At 45.6% G+C, this 24925-nt stretch overlaps 1 protein-coding gene across 3 annotated transcripts in view; it reads left to right on the top strand.

Annotated features, from left to right (window-relative positions):
• The window catches only part of UBR4 (ubiquitin protein ligase E3 component n-recognin 4), a 79603-nt gene extending 54944 nt beyond the window's left edge, over positions 1-24659 (top strand). For all 3 annotated transcript variants that reach the window (XM_027693178.1, XM_027693179.1, XM_027693180.1), the window contains 27 exons: positions 252-336; positions 508-635; positions 1340-1469; positions 1974-2131; positions 2596-2705; positions 3264-3405; positions 4136-4217; positions 5120-5293; positions 5716-5837; positions 6783-6980; positions 7105-7185; positions 9397-9484; positions 9884-10011; positions 10427-10534; positions 10931-11050; positions 11758-11948; positions 12291-12464; positions 12989-13088; positions 13680-13898; positions 14117-14230; positions 14601-14743; positions 15009-15134; positions 16148-16342; positions 18067-18291; positions 21785-21875; positions 22688-22850; positions 23531-24659. In XM_027693178.1, the coding sequence (XP_027548979.1) occupies positions 252-336; positions 508-635; positions 1340-1469; positions 1974-2131; positions 2596-2705; positions 3264-3405; positions 4136-4217; positions 5120-5293; positions 5716-5837; positions 6783-6980; positions 7105-7185; positions 9397-9484; positions 9884-10011; positions 10427-10534; positions 10931-11050; positions 11758-11948; positions 12291-12464; positions 12989-13088; positions 13680-13898; positions 14117-14230; positions 14601-14743; positions 15009-15134; positions 16148-16342; positions 18067-18291; positions 21785-21875; positions 22688-22850; positions 23531-23595 (3660 nt within the window). In that variant the 3' untranslated portion in view covers positions 23596-24659. The remainder of the gene's footprint in view (positions 1-251; positions 337-507; positions 636-1339; positions 1470-1973; positions 2132-2595; positions 2706-3263; positions 3406-4135; positions 4218-5119; positions 5294-5715; positions 5838-6782; positions 6981-7104; positions 7186-9396; positions 9485-9883; positions 10012-10426; positions 10535-10930; positions 11051-11757; positions 11949-12290; positions 12465-12988; positions 13089-13679; positions 13899-14116; positions 14231-14600; positions 14744-15008; positions 15135-16147; positions 16343-18066; positions 18292-21784; positions 21876-22687; positions 22851-23530) is intronic.
• Positions 24660-24925: the final 266 nt, after the last annotated feature.

A 24925-nucleotide genomic window follows, 5' to 3' on the forward strand; every position in this document is an offset into this window, starting at 1 on the left:
AAAATTGGAGCCTTGATAGGAAATAAGATAAATGTCAGAGTAGAGCACAAAATTATGTGATTACTACATGCCCAAGTTTCCTCATGAAGTTCTGCCCAGCTTGGCTTGCAGCTCTCAAACAGTCACCCCAAATGGGCATGGGATTAAATTTTTTTAGATCCATGTGTTTTGAGCCTGTGGTTTTTACGTATCAGAAGGCAAAAAGGGCTGTGGGGCATCACCAACACTTTGAACATGTGTCTGTGTTCCAGGCTAGCAGCCTCCAGTATGAAATGCTGCTGCTCACAGATTCCATCTCCAAGGAGGACAGTTGCTGGGAGCTTCGGCTGCGCTGTGGTGAGTTCAAGTGACCACTGTGAAAGGTGTATTTTACAGTGCTGTGCCTAGGTCCAGGCACTGTAGCGAGATTTCTAACTCTGGACACATTTAATGTGCTATATAGAGCTGTAGATGTGTGAACTATTTGCAGATCTCAGAGTGGAATGAACATTTCTGTCTGTCTTTCAGCTCTCAGCCTCTTCCTGATGGCAGTGAACATCAAGACTCCAGTGGTTGTTGAAAACATCACCCTCATGTGCCTGCGCATTCTTCAAAAGCTCATCAAGCCACCTGCTCCAACCAGCAAGAAAAACAAGGTACTGCCTTAGATGCTGAGCAAAGCATCTGAGAATTTACTGATTAAAGTCTGGCACTGATCTCAGGGATTAATTACTTTGTGAGGAGGCCAGGGATTGCTTTTCCTGGTCATGGTTACAAGGGAAGCGCAAGCCCTGTGACTTCTGTCTTTGCAGACTGCAGATTACAGGTGACAGCTTTCCATTTTTTACTGGTTTTTGCTGACTTTGACCACTTTGAGCACAAACCCAGGCTTTGCTTTTTTCCCCTCAGATCTGAGGCAAGGGGAAAGAGCTACTTCAAAGCTACAGCTTGGTTACTTTGGGCAAGTTTTTAGTGCTTTCAGCAGCTTGTACAATCAAGTACCTAAACGTGATAGAAGTACTTTTGTCTCAGATTTTTTAATACGGAGCTACATTCTGATAAAAATATATTGATTGGTGGTTTCCTGATTGTAATTTAGATAAATTTGCAGGAGAGAAGGTATGTTTCTGCTGCGATTTGGCTGTCTGACAATCACAGATGGATGTCAGAGATGGGTTTACTGGTATTTCAATAGGAACTGGAATGGGGCATCTCTTAGTTCGTCATTAACAGACCCTGTTGTTGTCCAGAGCTGCATTTACCTCTTCATGGAACAGCCCCAGTGATTCACCTCCAGGAGTTACTCTTTGAGAACAGTCTGTAGTTTTCTGAGTAATCACAGAGCTTTTTTGTTTATTAGGACGTGCCTGTGGATGCTCTCACCACTGTGAAGCCTTACAGCAATGAAATCCATGCACAGGCTCAGCTGTGGCTCAAGAGGGACCCCAAAGCATCATATGAAGCTTGGAAAAAGTGCCTCCCTGCCAGAGGTAGTTCTGTGCTTTTAACTTGCAGTTTTGGGAAGGAATATGTGTGTCCCTCCAGGTTTAATTAGGAATGTGCTTCTGCAGAGTTGTGTTGGCTTCTGTCCCGTGACATCTGATACCATCTTCACATGTAGCTCAGGGTTTGTAGCACTGACTTTTCCAGGCTGTGTTCCTCAGACCCTAAGCAGAAAGTGCTCTGAAGATAATCAGGGAAATGTAAAAACTGAAACTTGTTGCTTATTTAAATCGACACCAGCCAAATGGAAAGCTGGTTGAATTCCCTGAGAGATCCTGGGATTTGCATCTGGCTTGGAATTGAGCATGGCTTCACACAGCAGTGAAAATGGCAGCAGAAAGAGATAGGAAGCCACTCAGCTTTTCAGCTGGAGTTTGGAGAGTTCCAGTAAGATAAAAATACACTGGAAGTCTGATAGGAATTATGACAGTTACAACAGTTTGCAGTTTATAGCTGCTGACAGTTCTCTTGGGCTGTGCTCAATATTGCAGGTGTAGATGCCAACGGGAAATCTCCCAGCAAAGCTGAGCTTCACCAGCTCTACTTGTCAGAAAAATACATCTGGAAATGGAAACAGTTCATGAGTCGCCGTGGGAAGAGAACCTGCCCTCTGGATCTCAAGCTGGGACACAACAATTGGCTGCGACAGGTAAACGTGGCTGAGAACTCCAGTGGGCAGAGTTGACAGAGTGTTGGTAGTTTGCTGCAGCTCATGTGCAGGGATATTTGGGGAGGCTGTAACTCATTACCTCTAATTTCAAGTCAGATTTGCAGCTTTCTTCCCTTAAAAATACTACATCAAATATTTATCTGGAAGTCTGTATGTCCTTAAAGTCTGAAACTTTAATCTCCACAGTGCTCCTCCCTGCTTAATCAGCTGCATTTTGGAGGGTCCAGGGCAAAAACGTTTCTTTTTGTGTGTCTGGATTAGCACATCAACCACACAATGCATTATCTAAACATTTTGGTGGTAGTATCAAGTGTTTGAAGAACAAGAAAATGCTGCCACCAAGTCACCAAACAGCTCTAATGTGTGCAGTGCCTTTTTGATAAGCTATCACTGGTTTATCTGTGCACATCACACTGCTGTGTTTTTTCCTACCCTTGCCCCAGGTGCTGTTCACTCCTGCCACACAGGCTGCCAGACAGGCTGCCTGCACCATCGTGGAGGCTCTGGCCACCATCCCCAGCCGAAAGCAGCAGGTCCTTGATCTCCTCACCAGGTATTTCTGTGCTGCCACACTTGGCTCCAGGGTTGGCCTTCTCTAGTTCCCATGAGAATCTCTCCCTTCTTCCAGCCTTTCTCACATCTCTCCCTTGTATAACTGTATATACCTTGTATACCTCGGGTTCACAGGTCTTTTTGAGCTGGATTTTAAAGCTTAATTAGCTGGGAGGGTATAGATTTAGGGAGACCTTTTTTTTTTGCTGCCTGGCAATAGGCTGTTGCAGTTCTGTACTTTCTCCAGAATTAAGCAACTGGTGTTCAGCTGTTTGGACAACATTTTCTCTGCCTCTTGGACAGCAAAATAATAAGGTGAACTCTCTTCCAGCTCCTGTGACATAACTTAAACCAGCTGATGCTATAGCACAGTTGGGGAACTCTTTTTGGGACAAAATACCAATTTATCCTGCAAGTAATGAATATCAGTGATGGTGTTAGGAAGGACAACAGGGAGGATGGCTTTCTGGAGGCTTTTTCTTTCTTTCCACAGTGTCTTTAAGCTGGAATGCCTCTTGTTACTGTGAAATGGTTGTCAGCTTGTGTTTCTCTTTCCCAGCTACCTGGATGAGCTGAGCATTGCTGGTGAATGTGCTGCTGAGTACTTGGCCCTTTACCAGAAACTCATCAAACCTGCCCACTGGAAGGTCTACCTGGCAGCCAGGGGGGTTCTGCCCTATATTGGCAGCCTCATCACCAAGGTGTGGACTTGTGTGGAGGAACTGACCTGCTAGTTTGGCTTTTTTTGCTTTGAAATCTTCATCTCTTTGTTCAGTGCCCTGTTGCTGACCCTGCCAGGGTTTTGAAGTTCACACCTCAGTGCTGTTACCTCTGAACAGAAGGAGCCACGGTGGTTTTAGCCCCAGCTTTAGAATTCCTCAGCACTTTAATGAACTTCTCTGGGGGCAGCTCTGCTGAGGGGTATAGATACTGCTGCACTGCCTTGGCACCGGCTCTGAGCTGGAAGCTGTTGTCCAGCTGCAAGGCTGGACTCCAAAAGCCTTTAAAGAGAGGGGAGGATTAGGTGTACTGCCATTCCTGGAGTGGTAATTACAGCCTATTGGAGAAGCAGCACATTTAATTTGCAGTGTTCAGAGTGGTGGGAGTTTCCTGTGGGGATCCCTGGTGCACTCCAAAGAGGCAGGTAACACTTTGCATGTCAGTGGTGGCCTTGAGTCCATGATGGAGGCCACCAGAGCCAAGCAGTGGTAGTAGGTAGGTGCAGGGAGAAAATAAGGAGGTTATTTGGGGTGGTTTTCCCTCCTATCCCCTTTCCCTCCCCACTGCTGCATTGCAATTCTGCTTTTCCTGTGACAGGCTCTGTTTCTGTGCTGGGTTCCTTTGTACCCTCTGTTAGACACTCACCAATCATGACTGGCATTGCAGTTTCTTGCTCTAATTTCTATTAACTATAATGTTAATTGTTTTCAGGAAATAGCTCGTTTACTTGCCTTGGAGGAAGCAACACTCAGCACTGATTTGCAGCAGGGATATGCCTTGAAGAGTCTCACAGGTATTTGGTGGCACCAACACGAGTCCTGCAGCAGGATTAGGGTTGGGGTGATCCTTATTCTGTACCAACATGTAGCAGAATTTCAAAGAGATATGATTCACTGTGTTGCAATTGTCAACACTGGATTTTTGCCATCAGTTTAGCACTTAATCTCTAAATGGCTTTTTCCATATTTTGTGTGGTCAGTTTGAGTTTTTAGTTGAACTGTGGTAAGCAAACTTCATTATTTCACTTTATTATACAGCACAGTCCCTGGGACCATTGTAAACAGTGCTGCTTTTTTCCTGCCTGTTGTTTCCTACCTACCTATTCCATGAGAGCTTTTTTTTTAATCTTCTAGGGCGTATACTTTTTTCAAAAATTTGTTGGGGATGGAAATACTTCTTTAACAAGGTCATTCTTTTTTGTATCCTGTGCCACATTCTTCAGACGTTAGTGGACTAATTCATAAAGCCTGACTTCTTGCAAGAAGCAGCATGTTGATCGGTGTGTCATGGGAAAGAATCTGAGTGTTTGCTGATTCTTTGCTTTATGATAGGAGTGGCCAGTTTGGTGATGTCACTGATCAGTCATGTCACATCGTCAGAGCTCACTTAAGTATTAGAAGAGGAACAATCAGCTGCTTTTGAAATATCTTGCAACAGAAAAATGCCAGAGAGTGCAGAACCTCGTATCAAGCACTTAGAAAGCTCCTTAGACCCCTTCTTCATTCTAGAAACTATTATTCCTTGTTTTATAATTTACAAGACACTTCTTCTCCCAGGCCGAGGTTTTTGCCTCCAACCATTTGGTTGACAGGAGTGAACTTTAATGGGAGTTGGAACAATGCTCTATTTGCTGCCATGAAATTTAGAAATTGAATCAAATTCTCTCCCACTTGCTGAGTTTTCATTGCTTTCTAGGTCTTCTCTCCTCCTTTGTGGAGGTGGAGTCCATCAAACGGCACTTCAAGAGCCGCCTCGTGGGCACGGTCCTGAACGGGTACCTGTGTCTGAGGAAGCTGGTGGTACAGAGGACAAAGCTGATTGATGAAACCCAGGACATGCTCCTGGAGATGCTGGAGGATATGACAACAGGTAAAACCACCTCTGTTCCATAAATCCAATGTTTGGGTCAACCAAAATGAAAAAGCAGATTGTTACAGCCACACAAAGAACTTACCTAAATGACTGCTGTAGTGAGGGGGTTTTATGACTTCCAATATTTCCTTTTGGCACAGAAAAGGTAGATTACACTCCTAGTTATCTCTTATTTTTCAAGAATTTAAGCCTCCTCCTTTTTATGGGACTGTTTCACTGCAGCCCAGCCATGCAAAGGCTTTTCCTAGTAATAACCATACCAATAAATAGCCTTTCATCTTCTATGGAGTGGATACACAAAAGAAGAGAGCACCAAAGTGTGGGGCTGATTGCAGAAGGATTTACTGTGTATGCTGAGTCTAAATAGAACCTATAAATTTGACTCCTGTGTCCATTTTAATGCTTCCTTTTCTTGGCAGGCACAGAATCTGAAACCAAAGCATTTATGGCAGTGTGTATAGAGACTGCAAAGCGTTACAGCCTTGACGACTACAGGACTCCAGTCTTCATCTTTGAGAGACTGTGCAGCATTATCTACCCTGTAAGTGTGGAGAGGGCTGGAGGTCACTTAGAAAGTCACACTTCTGAAGTAGAATCTTAGGATGGTTTGGGTTAGGAGGGACCTTAAACCCCATCCCATTCCTTGCCGTGGGCACGGACACCTTCCACCAGCCCAGGTGGCTCCAAGCCCCGTCCAACCTGGCCTTGGACACTTCCAGGGGTGGGGCAGCCACAGCTTCTCTGGGCAACCTGTGCCAGGGCCTCCCCACCCTCACAGGGAAGAATTTCTTCCCAATATGTAATCTAAATTTCCCCTCTTTTAGTCTGAACCCACTCCCCCTTGCCCTGTCACTCCAGTTCCTGGTGCAGAGTCCCTCTCCAGCTTCCCTGTAAGCCCCTGCAGATCCTGGAAGGTGCTGTGAGGTCTCCACACAACCTTCTTCTCTCCATTCTGAACAGCCACAACCTCTCTCAGCCTGTCTCCATAGGGGAGGTGCTCCAGTCCCCTCAGTTACTTCATGCCCTCCTCTGGACTTGCTCCAGCTTATGTTGGGAGCACCAGAACTGTGCACAGTATTCCAGGTGGGATCTCATGATAGAGGGAAAAAATCACCACCATCCACCTGTAGCAACTGTAGATTGAGTTCCTTGCATTTTGGCAAAGAGCAACAGTGTCTACAATCATGATTTACTATTAGCCAGTGGAGACCTGTATCCCAGTGTGTCCCATTCAGGGGGTCACTGTTCAGGTTCCCTGCTGTGACTTGCGCTGTGCAAAAAAGCAGAACCAATAGTATTGTTTCTTCCTGAGGAATTTGGTTACTGAATGATCCTGTATATCCTCTGAGTGCCACATGTGTGGAATGTACAGCAGGTGGTAGAAGGACTGAAGGTTTAGGGACATCCTGTCACTTGCTGCCATAAAAATGCCAGAATCGGAGTTGGGGAAAAACTCATTCACTCTGTCTCTGCTGCTGTTCTTTAGGAAGAGAATGAAGTCACTGAGTTCTTTGTAACTCTGGAAAAAGATCCTCAGCAGGAAGACTTCTTACAGGGCAGAATGCCAGGGAATCCCTACAGCAGTAATGAGCCCGGCATTGGGCCACTCATGAGGGACATCAAGAACAAAATCTGTCAGGACTGTGACCTGGTGGCTCTGCTGGAGGATGACAGTGGGATGGAGGTGAGGATGCACATGTGGATTTCTTGCACAGATGTGTGGGGACACCAGTTTTGGGCAGCTGGTGATTGCTGGGATGGTAGTGCAACTTGAGCCTGTTCTTGACTTGTTATTTTATCCTTTTCAGCTTTTGGTGAACAATAAGATCATCAGTTTGGATCTGCCTGTGGCTGAGGTCTACAAGAAGGTGTGGTGTCCCACCAATGAGGTTTGTGTTTTCTTTATACATGTTAACAGCAGAAAGCACCTGTCCTTCATACTAACAAAAAAATGGGGGAAAAATCATAGTCTCACAAGTCAGGATTTATTTTTTGGCATATAATTTATTGGTATAATTGGTCAGCACCGTTTGGTGCTCTATTAGGATAGATTGTGCACAGTCCTGCAACATGAGTGATTTAAAAGCACATAGTGCTCCCCAGGTGAGCTGTGTAGTATATCAGATATATGACTGTCTTCCTGATAACAAACTTCCTTACATTCCTTTGGGGAAAGAGCTGAACTTTGTCACTGCCTTTCAAAGCATGTTCCACACTCCATCTGCACACGACAGTTTAATGTGTGTGTACAGACAGGGACACCAGGTTGCTCCATCAGTCTGTGCTTCAGAGATGAACCCAAGTTATTTATGCAGAGAACAGCCAATGTTTCTTTATATTTGCATATTTTCTTATGGATCTCAAGCTCTTGACAGATTCATCCTCCCAGTTTGCTCTTTGTAGTGTGTGTTGTCTGTCTTTCACATGAAGGAATGGGCCCAACAGCCTCAAGAGTCTAGTCCACCGTGTCACAGTAGGCTTGTTCCAGAGGTGGATGTGGTCCAAAACAAGCTCTTCCCTTCCTTTTCTTGTAGCCACTAAAGTAAAAACTCCCACTGAGACCATCAAATTAAATCTTGCCCATTACAAATCTGTTTTTAGAGGCACTTCACTTGCCCAACATCTCTTGTTCATCCTTCATTTCCTCCTGTGTTCTAATCACCTTTGAAACCTCAGTTTCCTGAAGCCATTTGTGGGGAAGAATTCAAACAAAATGCCTGTTTTCAGTGAATGGTGCTATGGGGAACAGGTTTATTTCAGTAGAATTTCGGTAAAAATTCAGCTTTATTTCAGTAAAAACCCCTTCAGTACTGAAAAATCAAGCCCAAAACTTGTGCCAGTGATAATTCTTTAGTAATAGGGATAGGGAAGTGAGGTGTTGGTCTCAATCAGTGAGTTCTGATGTGAACTCTGATCAAGTTACTGATGGAAATCATCCCCTGTGCTGCCTCAGCCCCCTCGGAGCAGCGAGGTGCTGTTTCCATGGGATGCTGGGCTGGAGCCGCTGTGCAGCTCTCCCAGGATGCAGTGCTGATGGTGAAGGCAGACTTTCCTCAGCATTCCTGTGGATGAACAGCTTTCATCTGTCTTCCTTTGTGAGCATCTCCCAGAGCCGCAGCTCCGGTTCCCTGGGAATCGACAGGCGCACAAGGAACGCAACCTCAGGCCCCTTTTTGTTTCCCTTGTCTCTCACTGGCTTTTTTTGTTCATCTGCCATTTTACCAGGGCCCCTGTGGAGTTAATTGCTGGTCGCCAGCATGGCCTTTGAGCAGATCTTCCCCCCGGGGCTTTCCCTGTGTTCTGTATTTGCTGTGACATTAAGCTCTGCTTATTCCACATTAGGCTTAGCGCACTCGCTGACAGGTTTTCTCTCGAAAGGTCTCCTGCTCCCAAATCTGGGATTTTTCTTTTCTGCTTTTTATTCAGACCTATGGATTAAAAATGGAAAGTTTAGTGATATGCTGTCAGTGTTTCCAGCTGGAAATGCATCTGGAAAACTACTCCTTTCCCAGGGAAAAAGCACAGCTTGTTTGGCTGTATCATTTTAGTGATGTACTGTCTTACTGAAAGCTCATTAAATTGCCTTTTACTCCTCTTCCATTTTCCATCACTGCAGATTTTATCTGTATGAAAGCATTCACCCAATTAACCTGTCCTGCTTCATTTCTTGGGCTGTGCCTATTCCCTGTATTTCCCAGATATGCTGTGCCATACCCTCAGAGGAAAGGTTGCCATGGAAAGCAGGCATTTATCTGTAGATGAACCTATTTTCCTTGGCTACATCTTTCAGTCGTGTCAAAAGAAACTTGGAGGAGATGTAAGGAGGAAGAGGCTATTTATTATCAGCCTGTCAATTAATTGGCAGTGCCAAGAAAAGCTGGACAGACCAATGGATGAGTTATTGATGTTTTTGCAGGTGGCTTTACTGTTGTTTTTAATTCATCTCAGTGAGGGTAAAATAAGGGAATGAAAGATTTCCCTGTGTCGGGGAAGGAGAAGGAGAACTGAGGTTGGGGTGTCTGTTACACACTGTAATGAGAATCATACTTGTCTATAAGTGCCCAGAGAGATATAATTAATATAAAGCTCTGCTCTTGCAGGGGGAGCCGATGAGGATCATTTACCGCATGCGGGGGTTACTGGGGGATGCAACTGAGGAATTCATCGAGTCTCTTGACTCCACCACTGGTAAGGCATTTGTTTGCTGAAAGCTGGGATTAGATTTGAAATCTGAGTTCTCTGCAGAGCAATGACATTATTATCCTCACAGCAGTGAGCTTAACGTTGATTGATGCTGCTTTTGCTGCATTTACCTGCTTCACCTTAAGTGAAGGAGGGTTTTAACAAGGCTTTAAAGCCATGCTTCAAATGGGAACACTTGCATGGCACAGGGAACATTCTGCCCAACCCTTCTTCATATTCCTGTTCTTAATTCTTTTCAAATTCAGTACAACTGAAGTGACTTGAACTGCTGATAAATGTGTCCTGTTGTACTCTCCATTTTTCCTTCACTCTTTTGCCGTGTGCTGCATGGATTTTTCGCATTGTGGCTGCTTCCCTTCCTCAAAATTTATGTCATTCCTGTAGATGAAGAGGAGGATGAGGAAGAAGTTTATAAGATGGCAGGAGTCATGGCCCCGTGTGGAGGCTTGGAGTGCATGCTCAACAGACTGACCGGGATCAAGGACTTCAAACAAGGCCGGCACCTCTTAACTGTGAGTCCCAGCTTTGGCTCTGGGAGTCAGGAGTTACACAATGCAGAATGCCACAGTGAAGTTTAAACAGTCTGCCTTGTGTTGGAGCAGAGATTTCAATTCATTATTGAATGAAAACATGAGAAATCCCTTCTTTCCCTCTCCTGTTCCTCTTGGTTAACAATTCCTTACAAAGACTTGGTGTGTTGAAGCTGAGGAGTTGGTAAGACTAAATCCTGTCTTGCTAGTGATTATTTTCTGCCTTGGCCTTACCTGAAAACCAAAGCTGTGCTAAGAATTACATTGCTATAAAAATCTGGCTTGTGCTTTACCCCACAAGTTTGGAAATCAGGTATATTATGGGTGCTTTTAGCTGCAGCAAAATTCTCCTGCTCATTGAAGGTACCATAGAGAATCCCTTCTCTGTGTTCTGTAGGTGCTGTTAAAGCTGTTTAGTTACTGTGTGAAGGTGAAAATAAATCGTCAGCAGTTGGTCAAGCCAGAGATGAACACTTTGAATGTGATGCTGGGAACTCTGAACTTGGTAAGGACAACCTGGGCTTCCATAAACTGTTTTCCATGGACTCCAATGAATTGAAGCTACTTCTGCCATGCTGCCTTAAGACAACTACAAGAGATCTGAAATATTGCTGTGCTGGCACTGCAAATTATGTGTTAGACATTCCTGATCTGTTAGTGGCTGGGAGCATGTGGGTCAGTTAAACCAGTTACTGGTGGTGTTCCTCTAACTGCTGCCATCATCTTAAACCAGTTAATGCTGGTGTTCTCTAACTGCTGCCATCATCTTAAACCAGTTAATGCTGGTGTTCTCTAACTGCTGCCATCATCTTAAACAGTTAATGCTGGTGTTCTCTAACTGCTGCCATCATCTTAAACTAGTTGCTGCTGGTGTTCCACTAACTGCTTCCATCTTTTCCAGGCTCTGGTGGCTGAGCAGGAGAGTAAGGACAGTGGAGGAGCAGCTGTGGCAGAGCAAGTGCTCAGTATAATGGAGATCATTCTGGATGAATCCAATGCAGAACCTCTGAGCGAGGACAAGGTGAGTGCCCGGGGCTCTGTGCACAAATGGAAATGTTGTTTGGGATTCAAGGCTTGCAAATAATCTGATTATCCCTGATTACAGGGATGCTGAGCTGCAGGAGCTGGAGAGGAGTGTTAACAGGGAGTCTAACTCTTGTTACACTGGCATGTCTTAGCAGGCCTTGGAGGAGGGGCATGAGGAGTGCCTTGAACCAAAAGCACTGCGAGGCTTCTTTAGGCTGAGTCTTGCACAGTCGGGGTGGGGGTTGTTGGGCCCTGCTTGGATCCCTTCCTTCCTGCTTTAGGCCACAGGCCAGAGTCAGACAAGAAAAGACACAGCTTGGCCTTGTTTTTTGGCGTGTTTTTGTATGTGTTAAAAATGTGTTTGATTTTCCAGCTAATTGAGGATAAAATTGTATCTCAGCTAGACTTTTGAAACTATGGGAGGATAGGAATCTGACGTCCTTTGGGTTGGAATTATTAGACTTTGGCTGGAAAATGCTTTAACAGGAGGTGGAATAAGTCAAGTGTCAACTTGAGGGGTTGATACAGCCATTCCACAAGATCTTTGGGAATGAGGCTGGGTCTTGTTCTTCATCAGACTGCCTTTATTTGGGACTAGACCTGTAATCCTTCAAAACTGGAGTAGTCTCACAGCTAGCGAGGATTTTATTGAAGGTTGTAGATTTATTCCTGAACATAAATCCTTCTTTTCTTCCTTCGCAGGGCAACCTCCTCCTCACGGGTGACAAGGACCAGCTGGTGATGCTGCTGGACCAGATTAACAGCACTTTTGTCCGTTCCAACCTCAGTGTCCTGCAGGGCCTGTTACGGATCATCCCGTACCTGTCCTTCGGGGAGATGGAGAAAATGCAGATCCTGGTGGATCGGTTCAAGCCCTACTGTAACTTTGATAAGTATGTTGTTCATAATTCAGCTAAAAGCTGAAATCAGTCATACTGACATGGCTGTCCCTTTTTTTTTCTCATTGATTCTTACTTCAGTGTAATGCAAAGCTTCAGAGATTCCCGGTGCATTAAGCTTAATTTACTGTTTCACTTCTAAGCCATTTTTATAAGAAATGTGTGAACTTTAGCTTGAGAAATAGGTCTTCAGGGTATATTCTGAGGTGACGGGGTCTGAGTAGCTTTCTGAATCTCTGAACTGGAGTAGGTACATCATTCAGCAATAATGTGCTGAGAATTACAGGCAGGGTTTTTTGGAGAGCCTCCAAGTTACCATTTCTTCTCTTCATTCAGGTATGATGAGGAGCACAGTGGAGATGATAAAGTTTTCCTGGACTGCTTCTGTAAAATAGCAGCAGGAATAAAGAACAACAGCAATGGCCATCAGCTGAAAGATCTCATCCTGCAGAAGGGAATTACACAGAATGCCCTGGATTACATGAAAAAGCACATTCCCAGTGCTAAGAAGTAAGAGACACTACTTAATGTATGTGATTACTCTGTGAGCCTGTGCTGAACATGCTTCTCTCATTCCATCACCACAATCTTCCAAGGAAGCTGTTAGTAAGTCCCCATTTAGAGTTGGAACAGCTGTGGTGCAGCAGGTCTGGTGAGACAGTGCACATAAGGATGGACTAAAAAGCCTGAAATCTTCCTGTTTTATACCCATTCGAGCTGATTCCTTGGATATCACAGTGCTTGTGTTTCCTGCCTGTTCCCTCCCATTGCACCATAACAGAGCTTTTGCTGGAAGGGCCAACTCATGAACATAAATCCCAAGGTTCAGAGCTGACACTGTGTCTACCAGTGTGTACAGCCTGGAAGTGGGAATGGGAATGTCACTTCATTAATTAGCAGAGGAGCGACACAAGGGAAAAGGAGCTTGTCTTTCCTGCAGCCTCTGCTCCATGAGCTGTGCTGCTGGATGGCTGCCAAGCCCCTTTTGGGAATGGTGACTGTCCTTCAACTGCTGCCTCTTGTTTTCTGTGCAGTTTGGATGCAGACATATGGAAGAAGTTCTTATCTCGACCTGCACTTCCTTTTATCCTGCGCCTGCTCCGAGGACTGGCGACGCAGCACCCTGCAACACAGGTGAGGGGACTCTTTGGAAAGCAAGGAGGATATGGCTGGCTTGTTACACTGCTTCTGTGGCTGTACCTGAGGATTAATTTCTATAGGAGTTGATTCTGCACTGATTTTTGTTGGGCTTGGAGAGACACACCAGCTTCAAGTGTCATCTGCTAGTCTGGAAGAGTCAGAGATTTTGACTTAAAGATTTTCCTATGCTTAAATATTTCCTTATGTCTGAGATTTACACACCAATATGAGGAGAAGGTAATTTAGGACTGTGAACTACATAGTAGTGATAAGCTTCTAGGGGCCTGCTTGTTGTTTTAAAACATCAAGACAATGTCATAGCACAAAATAGAACAAATGTTTTATCCAACATTCCCATCTGAGCTCTTAGTGACAACCAGTGGAGAGGCAAATTGCCCCACTCTCATACACAGTTTTAGGGCCCAGGTTCATAATGTAGGAGCATCAAAAAGGGAAGGAAGACGCTTGCCAAAGGTTGTTGCAGCTCAGTGCTGCTGCCCAGCTGTCACGGTGGGATTAGAGGGGACAGCCACTGTCCTGGGCACCCCTTTCCTGATCAAAGTGCTGTGCTTCCATCCCCATTAGGTGCTAATAGGAACAGACTCAATTACCAACCTGCATAAACTGGAGCAGGTTTCTAGTGACGAGGGGATCGGGACGTTGGCAGAGAATCTGCTGGAGGCACTGAGGGAACACCCAGAGGTGAACAAGAAGATCGACGCTGCCCGGAAGGAGACTCGAGCAGAGAAGAAGCGAATGGCCATGGCCATGAGGCAGAAGGCCCTGGGCACTCTGGGGATGACGGTAATGTCTGGTGGCACTGACAGCTGGCTGATGATCTCATGGCCTTTTCTTTCTGTCTTGCTAAAACTGCCACATGAGGAACTGTGTGAAATGATCACAGAGCTCAAGCCTCCAGTTCACCTGGGAGAGTAAACACAGGATAGGCATTCCAGTTCCAGTGGTGGGGATGGTGGTGCTCATCATTCTTTTTAACCTGCTTGAGCTTTTCTCTCTTCCAGACAAATGAGAAGGGTCAGGTAGTGACCAAGACTGCGCTGCTGAAACAGATGGAGGAGCTGATAGAAGAGCCAGGTCTGACCTGCTGCATCTGCCGGGAGGGATACAAATTCCAGGTAAAGGGAGATGCAAGTTCCAGGTGATGGGAGACACAAGTTACAGGCAATGGAAGGTGCAGGTTCCAGTTACAGAGAGATGCCTTTTTAGAGCCCTCTCACCAGCTGAGGGGACTCGCCGGTCATATCTGGCTGCACAAGGGCTGGGATTTTGGCACTGAGAGATGAGGAAATTTCAGGTTTGGTTCTTAAGATCAGTAATTCCAGAGGTGGTTGGGAAGTTGAAGTGTGTTTTCAGTGAAAGCTGGAAAAACGTCTGTTGGGGTTGGGACTGAGAGAGGTTAAATTTAGTGCAGTGTCAAAACAGCACGAAATGTGAACTGTTGCAGAAGCGAATGGTTTTGAAGACAACTGTGTTTTGTCATTGCAGCCCACCAAAGTCCTGGGAATTTACACCTTCACCAAGCGCGTGGCACTCGAGGAGTTTGAGAACAAACCGCGAAAACAGCAAGGGTACAGCACAGTCTCTCACTTCAACATCGTCCACTACGACTGTCACCTTGCAGCTGTGAGGTACGTTCTGGTCATCGGGGGCTCAAGTTCTTTTCCAGGGTGGTTTAGGATCATGGCACTTGACCTTGGAACTCAAGATGGATTTGCTTAGTTGTTGATCTTTACAGCCACAGGCTTCTGTGTTGTGGGCTGCTTTAATATTGGTCAGGCCTGGACACTGGAGAGTGAAGTCCATAATTTAAAGAAGCTGTGGAATTGTCATTTTTTGGATGGTTTTTTTGCATCCTTCTAACTTGCCTGGGTGTGGCTCTCTCTCTTCATGCAGACTTGCTCGGGGCCGTGAGGAATGGGAAAGTGCAGCCCTGCAAAATGCCAACACCAAGTGCAATGGGCTCCTGCCAGTCTGGGGACCTCACGTGCCAGAGTCTGCTTTTGCTACGTGCTTAGCACGGTGAGTACAGAAAGCTTCTTCTCCACCTGGTTTGCATTTGGGAAGGTGAGTCAGTACATTGCCACAGAGCCTCATTTAAAACCAAGGAATCAAGGGTGGTGGCACCTAAGTCAGTAAAACTGAGCCATTTCAGGTTCTGCTATCTAGAGTGGATCTCCTAAAAAAGTGCAGGTGTTTGTTTGCTTCTTGACTTCATATAAATAAATAATTTCATTACCTCCTTTGCCCTCAGTTACTCCTAAAGATGCAGTTTGCAGTAACAGTGTTGATTCATTTGTGGCCCAGAGACCCCCTACAAAAGAAACCTGTCTGACACAAAGAGATTTCCTAATGTAGGTTTCCAAACCTCTGTTGGATGGTAGTGAGGTACCTGACCTCTTACCTGAAGCAGATGAAGATCAGGATTTTGTTGTCAAGATTCTGGTCCACCTTGTGCTGGGTTCGTACAGTCACATTAGAAATTCTTAAACTGAAAGGGAGTAGGTTTAGATCAGATAATAGGAAGAAATCCTTCCCTGTGAGGGTGGGGAGGCCCTGGCACAGGTTGCCCAGAGAAGCTGTGGCTGCCCCATCCCTGGAAGTGTCCAAGGCTGGGTTGGACGGGGCTTGGAGCAGCCTGGGCTGGTGGAAGGTGTCCTTGCCCATGGCAGGGGGTGGGATGGAATGAGCTTTAAGGTCCCTTCCAACCCAAACCATTCTATGATTCTGTGAAATCAGGAGTGGTAATGTCCTGAATGCATATCAGCTAGGGAACTGTATCACAGACCCTGGGCATGAGGAAAGAGTATTGGTGAGTGTATTTGTGTCTGCACGTGGAATTGGATTTGCCAGAGTAAGCTGAGAGCCTCCCTTTGGGGAGGTTAATCCAAGGTAGCAGTGGCTGCATTTTTATAGCCTGTTCATTCTTTAAAGCTCTGTTTCTGTGAAATACTTGCTCAGATTCAGAGCTGTGCTGTGACAAAAGGAATTCTATTAAGATTTCTGTTAAAGGAGCCCTTCCTGCTGTTTTCTAGGCACAACACGTACCTCCAGGAGTGCACAGGGCAGCGAGAACCCACCTACCAGCTCAATGTCCATGACATCAAACTGCTCTTCCTCCGGTTTGCCATGGAGCAATCCTTCAGCATAGACACTGGAGGGGGAGGAAGGGAGAGCAACATCCACCTCATCCCCTACATCATCCACACGGTGCTCTACGTCCTCAACACGTCAGTACCTTCGCTTAGCAACAACCTCTGCCTTCACTCTTAGTCTCAAAAAGGTCTTTGAGTGCTGCAGTCTGGGCTTTGTTATGAGTATGTGGCAAGAAAGATGGGAAATCACACAAAAGTTTTAGGAGGAACCCAATTGCACATCTTAAGTAGGTTGTTAGGGATTTACATTGTTTGGAGTGAAGCGTTGCCGCCTGGACATGCAGGATAACAGGGAATCTATTGAGTAAAAGCAATTGGGAATTAGCTTCTCTTTCCATTCTAGATGTAATTATTACCTCTGGGGTGAGCAACAGGGTTATTAGATTAAAGAAACGCTGCCAGCTTAATTTTCTCCTGAGCAGACAGAAGAGACACTGTGGTGAAGTAATTGTTAGCTGAAAACTTAACACTGGTATTATATTATTCAGTATTAAAATAACACCGTTTTGTTTCCAGTTTTGACATACTGGAATTTTCCTGGATGTTCAGGTCCATCAGATTTTCCTGATATTTTTAATTATTGGTTTTTTATTATCATTAGTATTTTTTACCAATAAAACAGTGCTTTGGCATGACATGGATCCATAGGCACCAAAATGCTTTGGAATGCATGAGCTGGTTCTGATCATGCAAAAATGGATTGCCCATATGTATCTTTTATTTGAGTAGTTAGATACTATTAAGTAATAATAATTAGATGCAGGTATAAATATTAAAATCCACACATCTTCAAGGTCACTCCAAATGCAGTGCAGTGGAATCTCTCTCCCTTTCCTGCCTGGAACTAATCAACATTTTGGCTCTAATACAATTTGTCTGTTGTTTTTAATATCTATCTCCAGATCCCTGTGCTATTGTTTTCCCAGTCCCTTGGGAGACAGATAAGTGAAACTATTCTTTTCATCTCATTGGCTGCTTGTTGGCACCAGAGAGCCCTCAACCCACTGGGCAGCCCTGGAAAACTGCATTCTGTTTTTGATATTAAGTGGAGAAAATAAAGAGCTGCCAGTTGCATCATGTAGCAAATGGAAAGGTCACACAATCCTGTTTTATCTGCTGGGATGCTGCTTTATACCTGATAGGGAGGTAAAATCAAAGGTCCTACCTGGCTGCAGCCTCTTCCTGCTGCAGTAGAGCAATAGATGTGGGAAAGTGTGATCCATCTTCACAAAGTGTGCTGGAACATAGAGTTTACACAGTTAGTCCTGGGGTGTTGGGACTCCTGAAAAGACTGGAGCTCTAGGGGAAAGGAAAAAAAATATGTATGTAAGCTTGCAGTAAGTACAGTATCTTTTTGTGTTTGACACTGGCCTGTATATCTCAGGGATTGCTTTTGCAGTAGATAAATAATATAAATGGATTCTCAGGTGTGGCTGTAGGAGCTGCAGCCACGTGTGTAGTGTCTGATGGAGATGGTACAGCTCGAATGCATGAACTTGCTGGCCTGACTCCATTTATTTTTTGCTTTAAAAAAGGAGAAATAGCTCTGTAATGTATTGCTCTCTATTGGGGCAATGCCAGCTACCTTACAAACTTCTCCAAGGAAAATGAGTCACTAGGTTTGTATCTCCACTGGGAGGAAATCCTCACCCAGTGGATGAATTTGGGCCAAAGCTGCCCAGGTGGCACTGCTGTTCCCTGTGCAGGACTGCATGGATACAGTGCCCTAAAGCTCCTGGGAAGCAGCAGATGAACCTGTCAGAGCCAGAGCAGCTGCTGAAGCTTTTCCTGTGTTCCAGAACTCGAGCAACTTCGAGGGAGGAGAAGAACCTGCAGAGCTTCCTGGAGCACCCCAAGGAGAAGTGGGTGGAGAGTGCCTACGAGGTGGACGGGCCCCACTACTACACGGTGCTGGCACTGCACATCTCCCCCCCGGAGAAGTGGAGATCCATGAGGGTGGAGATCCTCAAACGGCTCCTGGTCACCTCCCACGCGCGAGTGGTGTCACCAGGGGGGGCCAGCAGGTCAGTCACCACCCCAAAGCCACTTGTGTCACTGCCACAGAGGCACTGGTGTCAGTGTAAGAGAGCCGCTCGTGTCACTGTCACTGTCAGCCACTCGTGTCACTGTCACAGAGCCCCTTGTGTCACTGTCCCTGTCAGCCGCTCGTGTCACTGTCACTGAGGCACTGGTGTCACTGCCACAGAGCCGCTCGTGTTGCTGTCAGAGAGCCCCTCATGTCACTGTCACAGCTTATGGGGAGCAAAAGGAAGTGGAGTTACAATGCCAGATATTTACCCTTCTGAGTAGCTTTGTGCTCAGAGTTGGAGAGCTGTAGAATCCCAGAACAGTTTGGGTTGCAAGGGACCTCAAATCCCATCCAGTGCCACCCCCTGCCATGGGCAGGGACACCTTCTGCTATCCCAGGTTGCTCCAAGCCCCGTCCAGCCTGGCCTGGAGTGGCTGCAGCCACATCCCAGTGCTGGTATGAGTAGGAGCATTTAATTCTGGGTGGGTTTTGGAGTGGATCAATCAGCTGATCAATGGAAACTATGCTTTTTCTAGGAGTATAGCTAAAAGTAGGGAAGATTCTTATTCCCCCCATCTGAGTGAAGCACTGGAGTAACTCCTGCTGTGTGCTGTCTCAGAGCCGTAACACTCCCTGCTTGCCTTATTAAAAAAGCTCTTTCTGTGCTCTTTTGATCAGTGCACCAGCCTCCCTCAAATAGGAAAATAGAAATAGAAATCAAATGCCATTGCTTTTAAAAAAGAAAAAAATCAATAGCAGCTGTCAGGCACTTGAAGCACAAGAATAAGTGGCTGTGCCTGCATGACAAAGGCACATATTTCCAGAAAGGGAAGGGGAATTCCAGTTTCTGAAAAGATGATTTGAAATAGCTGTCATAATTAGGGATCAATTCATTATTATTCTAAGTCGCCTTAAAGGGCATTCTTATGCTGATGACATTAATTATGTGTTTGATAAAGTCATTACAGTGTAGTTACACACAACCCAGCACGTGCCAATGCTCTTGGAAGAGGGAAAGGGAGAGAGCCCTGTGCTGGTTTCAAGCTCAACCTGTCTCCTATTTCCCCCTCCCTGCCTGAATTCTGGGAAAGGGGGTTTAGCAGATCCAGGAGATGTTGTCCTAGAGGGCTGTTATACTAGGCACAAGGGTGTGGGCTGGGAAAACAAAGCCCCTGAGTGGGTTTGCTGTGGGTGTTTGGTGTTTTTTAAACAGTAAACGACTCTGTTCCTTCTCCAGGCATTATGCAATAAAAGCTGATTGAAACAGACACAGCAAAAAACTTCCAAAACCATCCAACCTCTGGAATTTCAGGGGAGCACTCAGAAACAGTGCTCAGGAATTATGTCAAGGTTTTTTCAAGGGCTTTCTTTAATCTCTGCAGACTAAGAGAGCACAAAGCCTTCCTCTGGTAAAGCCTCTCAGAAATAGCAATATGGCAATTCTGATTTCCAAGGTCTGTGCTTATTTATTCTTGTGGAAAATCAGGAAGAGGGCGATGGATGGTGAAATGCTCTGCAGATAAGTGCCAATACCTTGAATTTGTAGGCTGAGGCAGAGAGGAGGCAGTGGCTGTGACACCACAGTAACATGTCTGCATGCGAAAGATTAAAATTAGCATTCCACATTCGATGGTGATGTCTGGGAGCAGCTCCATTCTGGGAACACTGGGGTGAAGGTTAGAGAGATTCAAGGACTCACTGTTACCTGTGCAGGGACAATGGAGAGGAGTCACTACAGGAACCAACAGGGCATTTCAAAGCAGCTGAGGGTCAACTCATGATCCCCAAAATCTTGTAAATCATATGCAAATGCAGCAATAATCTGCGTTCCCTTGTACTCAAGGGAAGGCAGCAAATCCTGCACGTTCCCTGTCTGGGGGGGGGTGTCCATCCAGCTCCTCAGCCAGGGTAACACAGAACTGGGGAGAATCCAGCCAAAAATGGCTTCTGGCTCTGCCAGCAGTGACAGTGTCACAGGTGTCTGCAAGACCAAAGGGAGAGATGCTCAGCACCTCCTGTGTTTTAGAAACTTTCTATTTAAACACAAAGCTAATTACCAGAATGGTCCAAAGAACTGAATCAAGTGACCTGCTCATTATTACTGAACCAAGAATTCTAACTTGAAAACTCCTGTGACTCTTTTCAGTGTAGCTTTCATCTGGAGTTTGGAAGGAAAATACCCTTTTGATTTTTTTAACCTTTGCTCCTGACCATGACCTTTCTAAAATATTCCCAAGTGTCCATGTCTGGCTTTCTGCTGGCAATCCCTGTGCAGCTGATGAGCTGAACCAGCTCACAGGAATGAAATGCAGCAGCTCTTACATGAAATAGCTGTTCCAGAAGGTAACTACCAGCCTTAACCCACAAGGGCCTTTTAGTTTTCAATTAAAGGAGCAGACTCCAGTTAGATCAAAACCATTCACATAAAAAGAGCCTGTCTTGCAGTATTTGGGAGGCCAGAATTAGCCTCGCTCTAAGTTGCTGTTCTTCCCGTGGAAATTTAGTCACCTTTACTAATTGATTTTCCTTTAAATAATTAAGCTTAGCTGCCTGAGCAGGCTGCCACCTACTAAGATGTCTGTTTTAAGGACAGACACGCAAATGTAGCCTTTAATAAGAGCCGAAAATGTTCATTTCCCCCAAACAAACCCCAACCTGTGGCCGATTGGAGTTGGGCCGTGATCAGGATGCCCTGTTGTAGTGCTGACCTGGTTCTGGATGCATAAAAAAGGGCTTTTTATTTTTCCAAAGCTTTTAAGTGTTGAGCAGGAAGTAGCATGTGATGGGGCAGATGTACCTGAGAAACACATGCAAGAAAATTCCAAAGCCATTAGAGCTGCTGGCAGGAGGTTCCACCTTGCCAGAACCTGTTTGTGATTAATCCTGTAAACTTTGGAGCTGTTATCCCAGCACTGCTCTGCACCTTTTGGAGCAGTCCTGCAGCCAGATGCTGGATTTCCAAGAGAAGTCCTTTGCTGGTGAGAGAATAACCAAGAGTCTTTCAGAAACACTTTTGTGATTTAGAAGCAAAATTGTGTTCTCTGACATGGACACTGACTGTGTCTGAATCCTAGATATTCCTTCAGGAATCTGCTGTTCTACAAGTAGTGAACACACAAACAAAGGCTGTAAATTGTTTTTCCTACTTTGCTGTTGACTTTCTACATAGTTTTAGCAGTTACAATTCCACTTCCCTCTGTGCTTGTTTCCTTCCTGTGAAATAAGGTTTTGTTGGCAAACCTGCTCTAGTTACACCAGGCACAGCTGGAGCAAAGTGCCTTCCCAGCCTTAGGAGTGGTTGCACAGAGAACTCTCAGGTTCCCAGTGTTTGTTTCATGTCCAGGAGGACACAGCAAAGCTCACTCAGAGCTGTTACCATGGTGTTATTAATGGGTTATTTGGCTGTTTCAACTTTTGTGCTATTCATCAGATAGGTTACAAAGCATAATAAAGAGATCAACTCCTGGATTGATTTTCTTGTCTTCCAGACTGGCAGATAAGGCAGTGAAGGAATATGCAACGTACCGCTCTGGCCTGCTCTTCTGGGCGCTTGTAGATCTCATTTACAACATGTTCAAGGTAAGGAAAACCTGGAAATTCATCTCTATCAGCTGGAATTCTTCTATCTCAGCTTTCTAACCTGTGCAACTACAGGAATTCGAAATAGAAGACAAACTTTGAAGCCCATTTTTCCAAGATCCTTGTAAACACAAAACTTCATAGAATCACAAGAATGGTTTGGGTTGGAAGGACCTTAAAGCCCATCTTCTTCCTCCCCCTGCCATGGGCAGGGACACCTTCCACTAGCCCAGGTTGCTCCAAGCCCCATCCAACCTGGCCTTGGACACTTCCAGGGATGGGGCAGCCACAGCTTCTCTGGGCAACCTGTGCCAGGGCCTCCCCACCCTCCAGGGAAGAATTTCTTCCTTCTTCCTTTTTCTTCTTCACCTTGTAAGAGCACAGAGGCCGCAGGAAGCTGCCTGTGCTTATTGTACCCCTTGCAGTTCAGTATCTGAAGAATTGAGAGACTTTGCCAGTTGGCAGCACTCCTGTATTGTGTATTTGCTTATTTTTCCTATTCATTGTTCATAGAAACAGGGACATTCCAAGGGAAACTGTTAGGTAAGGTAGGAGGAAGGGGCATCCACAAGAAAAAAACTGCAGCTTCTAAAGAATGTTAAGTAGTTGGTGTGAGAAAATGCCTGTGACCTTGTTTCATTCTGTACAAGAAGATGGTGAAGTCACACATGGGATAATTTGTTCTCTGTGGTGTGTTTGCAAGAGGCAGGGCATGCAGGTCCAGGAGCAACAGGAGAAGGCAGCAGGGTTTGCAGTTACCATTTTAAATAGCTATTTTTTTAGACTGATTTGGTCTCCTTTTCCCCTCTCAGAAGGTGCCTACCAGTAACACAGAGGGAGGCTGGTCCTACTCTCTCGCTGAGTTCATCCGACACAATGACATGCCAATACACGAGGCTGCAGACAAGGCCCTGAAAACCTTCCAGGAGGAGTTCATGCCAGTGGAAACGTTTTCTGAGTTTTTGGATGTGGCTGGTAAGTGTGTGCTTTCCCTTTTATAGGCTGCCTCGTGCAACTCGTGACTGGAGACAGCAGCATTCCTGACACTGCTGCAGCTTGTTTGGATGAGACAGGGAGAGCAGAGACACCAACAGTCCTAAACTATCTCAGAAACAGTTGGGACACGCACTTGAGCATCCCCAGACAGGAAATTCTCTCCCAGCTGATCCTCCCCCCGCTCTGTTAAAACATACAGACTTAGAGCCTGAAGGTGTTTTTGAGGGGTGTGTGGTTTGATAAACAGATGTGACCATGCACTGGAGGCAGCAGTTGGGTGCATCCAGTGTTCCTGCTGAAGGGATTTTGGTACCCCCAGGAGTCAGGAGATGCTGAAAACGTGGAGAGAAGCTGTTCTTACTTCTGTCAAGAGTTGTACCTCAGGCTAGTCTCTTCCTGTTCAATGTATGGAGCATAGCAGGATCCCTGTAGCTGCACAAGAACGAGTGCCATATGGATTTAATGCACACATTTCAGTCCCTCCCTTCTGCTCATGAATCCAACAAGGGTTTTTTTATTCTTGTTGTGTCCAGACTTAAAATAAGATTGCAGCTGTCCTTAGTGACTTACTTACACATGCCCAGCACAAATCCCCAGTGTGGGCAGGAGAAGCAGTGTTTTGGATCTAATTCTTCTGTCTTGTCTTCTTTTGTTTAAAGGACTCTTGTCAGAAATCAATGACCCTGACAGCTTCCTCAAGGATCTGTTGAACTCCATCCCATGAGCAGCCAGCACAGAGAAGTTTTGGGCAGAGACTACACTAGCTTGCCTTCCACCCCTTTGTGTTCCTTCTCGTGCAGTCTGTCCCTTCCCTGAGGAGTGCTGCAGTTTTTTGTTGGATTTTTTTTCTTTTTTTTCTTTTTTTTTTTTTTGGTTTGGTTTGGGGTTTTTTGGTTGTTGTTTTTTTTTTTTAATTTGTTTTCTTTTCTTTTTGTTTTTTTTCTACAATTTTTCTTCATGGAGTGATTTGGAGTTTAGATTTGTTTTATCCTGTATTTCAGCGCTTCTATCTGTAAAGCCTTGTGCATTCAAGCTGGTTGAAAGAACTTGTACAGAGAGGAATCCAAACCAGTAAATCTTAATGCTTTAGTGTGCACCTCTTTGAAGTTCAATAAATCGAACAAATGGGTAAGCTGGGTTTGACTAGTACTTGAAGTAGCTTAAATGCCAAGTTCTTTCCCACATTTTCTTTTGGAGCTCCTTCTCCCAGGGCTCAGAGCTGCTACTCTGTCCAGCCCTAGGTCTGGACAAGGAGCCACAGGAAGCAAAAGGCTCCTGGTGAGTGAGGGAGCACCAGGCACTGACTGACTGACTGTGTGTGCAGGTTCCCCTGTGGGACACGAGCCTTGCCCTGCAGGGACCTCCCACCTTCCTTCACCTGGCTGTGGGCAGGAGCTCCGTGCTCCCCTCTCCAAGGCATGTTGGATCACGGGGCCTGTCCTGACCCCACTCTCACCAAGGCTGTATCCAAAGCACGTTGTGCCTCCCATGGCAACAGCCCCTCTCAGAGAGGTCCTCGCATCACACTTATCTTCTCTCTCTGATAAAACTTTCAGCTTCAGCAAAATGCATGTTCAAGAGACCCTGCACACTTCTGGAGCCTGCTGAGCGCCTGCATCCCGTGTGCATGCCCTGCCCTGGAGCCAAGCACGTGCTTGGAATACAGCCTTGCCCTTCTCACCCACCTGTGCATGCTGGAAACCTCCCCTGCCCACCAGTTGTTCTCCTGTAACCAGCTGCCACATGGTGAGGCTGGAATCTAATAAAGCTTTCCCTGTCTTCCTTGTCTCTGTTTGAACTTGAATTTCCGCAATCCTAATGCAGTCCCATCCCAGAAAGAAGAAGAATAACAATAATTTTAGAGGCTGAATAACTCCCCAGCCTATTTGATGCCTTTTGTTGGTGTTGGCCCCGCGCTGTGATTTGGCAATTAGCAAAGGGGTGAAGGTGCAGTGTTTTTGTTCTCACCTCCATGGGTGCTGATGTCACTCCTGGCAGTTGGATTTGCTGCTGAGGAGGAGAATTGAGGAGCAAACAGCCTGGAGAGGTTTGTA

This window comes from Neopelma chrysocephalum, unplaced genomic scaffold (assembly GCF_003984885.1).
Source record: "Neopelma chrysocephalum unplaced genomic scaffold, ASM398488v2 Primary Assembly neopelma1_90, whole genome shotgun sequence".
Taxonomy (NCBI): Eukaryota; Metazoa; Chordata; class Aves; order Passeriformes; family Pipridae; genus Neopelma; species Neopelma chrysocephalum.